Genomic DNA, 3,981 nt, shown 5'->3' with positions numbered 1-3,981 from the left:
ATATTTCATTCATGGAAACCATGATGAAAAGAATAACAATGCTTACCTCTGGGAAAGACAATTGGTTGTCTAAATAACCTCTTATAATTTTTGAATAGAAAATTTTTATTTAACAATTTTTATCTTAAAAATATGAAGAAAGAATACTCCAAAGAGTTTATTTTATGAAGTCATCCACTGTAGTTAGTGCCAGAGAACTAATATTTGAATTTAATATTTCCTCCAAACCTTTAGTAGACAGTTGGAGATGGGAGGAGACTCCAGAAAAGTCCAAGATTTAAATATAAAATTTTAAAGTGGGAAACACTTCAGAAAAAAGACACATAAAAAAGCAAGAATTAAAAGAAAAATACAAAAATGTGAATTTTCTCTAAGTTAATCTATTATACAATCAACAGTTCTCTAAGTTAAAAAAGCAAGAATTAAAGGAAAAATACAAAGAGGTTTATTTTCCCTACATTAATCTATTATACAATCAAGAGTTCTCTAAGTAGCCAAAGGATACAAAAAGCAAGCATATACGAAAACAAGAGGGAGGGAAATGAAAGCAATTAGGCATTATGACAGTTTGGTAGATAGTTTGAGAAAAGGACATTAAGCAATTCAAAACAGGAAGAGTATGATAGTGAAGAGGAATAATGTACTAACTTCCAACAGTGAATTACTGAAAACATTCTCTATTTGGCACCTTTTGAGAGAGATTAATGAAAGTGGTGAATTTGGTGAAAAACAGCTTAGGTTCAAAACATTTTACATAGTAATTATAAAGAGTGAACACACAGCATGTCTTAATTTATAAAAAATATTATTGAGGTAAAAATACTGCACAGAGTTATTATGAATATTAAATGATTTATATTACACATCAAGCATAGGGTCTGAAACATAGAAGTCTCTAATGTTAGCTCCCTTTATCCCTATTGATTAGAGTACTAGAGATACACAAATAATGTGGTAAATGCCTAAATGTAACATAGTACACAGAAGTAATCGAGATATAAATTTTGATGACTTTATTTTTTCCTTTGTCTTCCAGTGCAGAGCTACATTTTTGTTTATCTTTAGAATAGCTAGGATATCTTCCTGTAACTCACAAGCTGATGGCAAAGTTTCTTCATTGCTACCTTAATCTCCTTGTTCCTGAATGTATAGATGACTGGATTCAAAAAAGGAGTGAGAACTGCCTCAGAGATAGCAAGAAATTTGTCCAAATGTGATGAGGGAAAGGGCCAGATGTAGAAGAAAATTAATGGTCCAAAAAATAAAACAACCACAGTGACATGAGCTGACAAAGTAGAGAGGGCCTTAGATAAACCACCTGAAGAATGTTTCTGAACAGTGACCAGAATGAAGATGTAAGAAATAATTAATATGGAGAAAGAACCCACAGAGATGAGTCCACTGTTGGCTGTGACCATGAACTCCAGTCTATTGGTCTCTGTACAAGAAACTTTTATGAGCTGAGGGAGATCACAGTAAAAGCTGTCTAATACATTAGGGCCACAGAAGGGCAAGTCTATGACAAAAGCCAGTTGGGCTACTGAGTGAATGATGCCGAGGATCCAGGCAGCAGCCAAAATTAAAATGCACATTCATGGGTTCATGATGGTCAGGTAGTGGAGGGGCTTACATATGGCCACATATCGGTCAAAGGCCATGGCTATGAGCAGCACCATCTCTGTGCCCCCAACAGCATGAATAAAGAAGATCTGAGTTATACAGCCCCCAAAAGAGATGGCTTTGTGCTTTCTAAAAATGTCATAAATCATTTTGGGGGCTGCAATAGAACAAACTCCTAGGTCAAGAAAGGAGAGATTGACCAGCAGGAAATACATAGGGGAGTGTAAGTTGGAGTCAGAGGTTACAGAGAACACAATGAGGAGGTTTCCCACCACACTTGCCATGTAGAATGCAGAGGAAAAGAGGAAAAAAAGAAGCTGGATCACCCATGAGTTGGAGAGTCCCAGAAACACAAACTCAGACACCACAGAGAGGTTGGCTCCATCCATTGCCTCTGTGAGCAGAGCTGACTCTAATATTATCTGAAAAGGAGAGTAAAGAGAAAGTCAAACTTTGTGGGGAGTCTCTGACTGCATGAGTTTCAAACTGTAAAAAAGAAAAAAAATTGCTTTACCTACAGAGCCAAAACATCTCTGTATAACCCCTTAAACTGTAGTTGCAGAAAACAGGCAGTAACTCATTGTCACAAAGTACTGCTCCTCATTCCCTAGACTCCCTAACAATCTACAGGTTTGGATAAAAGAAGGCCCCAAAACTTAAAGTATAATAAATAACTTAATTAATAAAAGAAGATCAGGCAAAAACAAATGCTAAATGCACTGGAATAATATGAGGGGAAAAAAAGAGGAAATGAAGATGAACTCATTGATTTTTCCCTCACAGTTTGTTACTCCTGCCCATAGAGTTCCCCAAACCTCAAGCAATTTCTGATGACCTTTATTTTTCTTACCTTTCTGATTGCTTCTATGTGCAATATATTACTGTTATTCATACTCTCTTATGTTCAGCTTTATGATATTACAGTTTTATCAAATTATATTCACCTTTTCCTCATAAGAAGAGAAAACAATGTAGAAACCCTAAGATTTTGTAGCTCAGCCCAGGGAGGGGAGGTGATCACAAAGCCTGAGGTGTGACAACATATGGTGGAGAAAGACAAGGCCAGGGAAGAGATTTATGCTGCAGAATGTACACATGAATAGAGCTCATGCAACATAGCAAAAACAAGTACACACAATTGATATCTAAAGATCATTGGTCATGCTTACTTTTCATGTTTCATGGAATGGTGGAAAGAACATTGCACTTGGAATCAGAAAAGTGTGATCAAGTCGTAGCGCTAAGCTCATGGAAATTTGACCAAGTTTTTCCTCCCATTCCCTTTATACTTGACACACTTTTTAAACTAAGTTGTATTATTTGTAAAATAAAGAGGTGGAGACAATCCTTCCAAGTCTACCATTTCTATTATTTTATAATCCTATGCTGTCCCATTATGTAATAAAGTTCACCACAATGATGACATTTTCTGCCCCAGGCAGCTACCATATTCATCATTTCTTTTTTTTTTCTTGGCTCTTATTTACTCATTTCCAGCACATATGACATAGTTTAAAAGCATCATTAGCAAACATAAGTAAATTTGGAATACAAATATCTTCTCCAAAAAGTAATCAAATGGTAAAATGAGATTTGTATGACTAGGTGAGTATAAATGTTGACAATTTTTCTGCAAAGAAATCTGGCAAATTCTGTTAAGAACCTTTGAAATGGCCATCATTTCAACTAATAACATAATTAAAATAAATAAATACAAACAAATTTATGAAGAAGATGCTTAATGAAAAATATTTATAATAATAAAAATGGGAAGAAAACCTAAATGCTAAGTAATAACAGAATTATTAAAAAGATATAGCATATGCATGTGATAGAATGTCATAGTTATTGAAAAATATTGAAAAATTTATTCAGGGTTTTGAAAATGTTTTACAGTTTTTAAGTAAAAATGCAGGATATATAAAGATTACATATTCACCATTTCTTTCCCTTGTTTGTGGTCAGTTATAAGTCACATATCCCATACAAGACTTTGTCTTCACAGCAATCTCCCTCTTATCTGACTCCCTTTATGACTCAATTAGCATGTCATATAAATCTATAGTCTGCTAAATAACAGATATAAATCTGCTGTGTCATTTATTTTGCCCTTTATCATAACCATTTGTAACCAATCAACAAACATTTGCTAGCCTTCCATATACAATGGGCACTATTTACTTATTGAAGTATTAACACATTTACTACTCTTAAGGATTTTACATTTTAGCACACACAAAAATATAAATAATAAAAAATGTATAAAAATTTCAAATATAATATGATCATAAAGTTTTAGAAGCAGAAAAGATACTCATAAGCCAGGGTGATCAGAGCTGTCTTTGGAAAGGAAACAGAATC

The 3,981-nt window shown here is 34.0% G+C and overlaps 1 protein-coding gene across 1 annotated transcript; it reads right to left on the bottom strand.

Moving 5' to 3' along the window:
• Nucleotides 1-1,070: 1,070 nt before the first annotated feature.
• On the bottom strand, nt 1,071-2,009 carry LOC105729618 (olfactory receptor 4F15-like). The gene is given in 1 exon segment (XM_012470541.2): nt 1,071-2,009. A coding segment is annotated over 1 exon segment (939 nt).
• Between the last annotated feature and the right edge of the window lie 1,972 nt (nt 2,010-3,981).

This window comes from Aotus nancymaae, unplaced genomic scaffold, assembly GCF_030222135.1.
Source record: "Aotus nancymaae isolate 86718 unplaced genomic scaffold, 86718_ANA_hifiasm-v0.15.2.pri h1tg000011l, whole genome shotgun sequence".
NCBI lineage: Eukaryota > Metazoa > Chordata > Mammalia > Primates > Aotidae > Aotus > Aotus nancymaae.
Note: the sequence above shows the minus strand (reverse complement) of the source record. Positions and strands in the feature narration are given on the sequence as shown.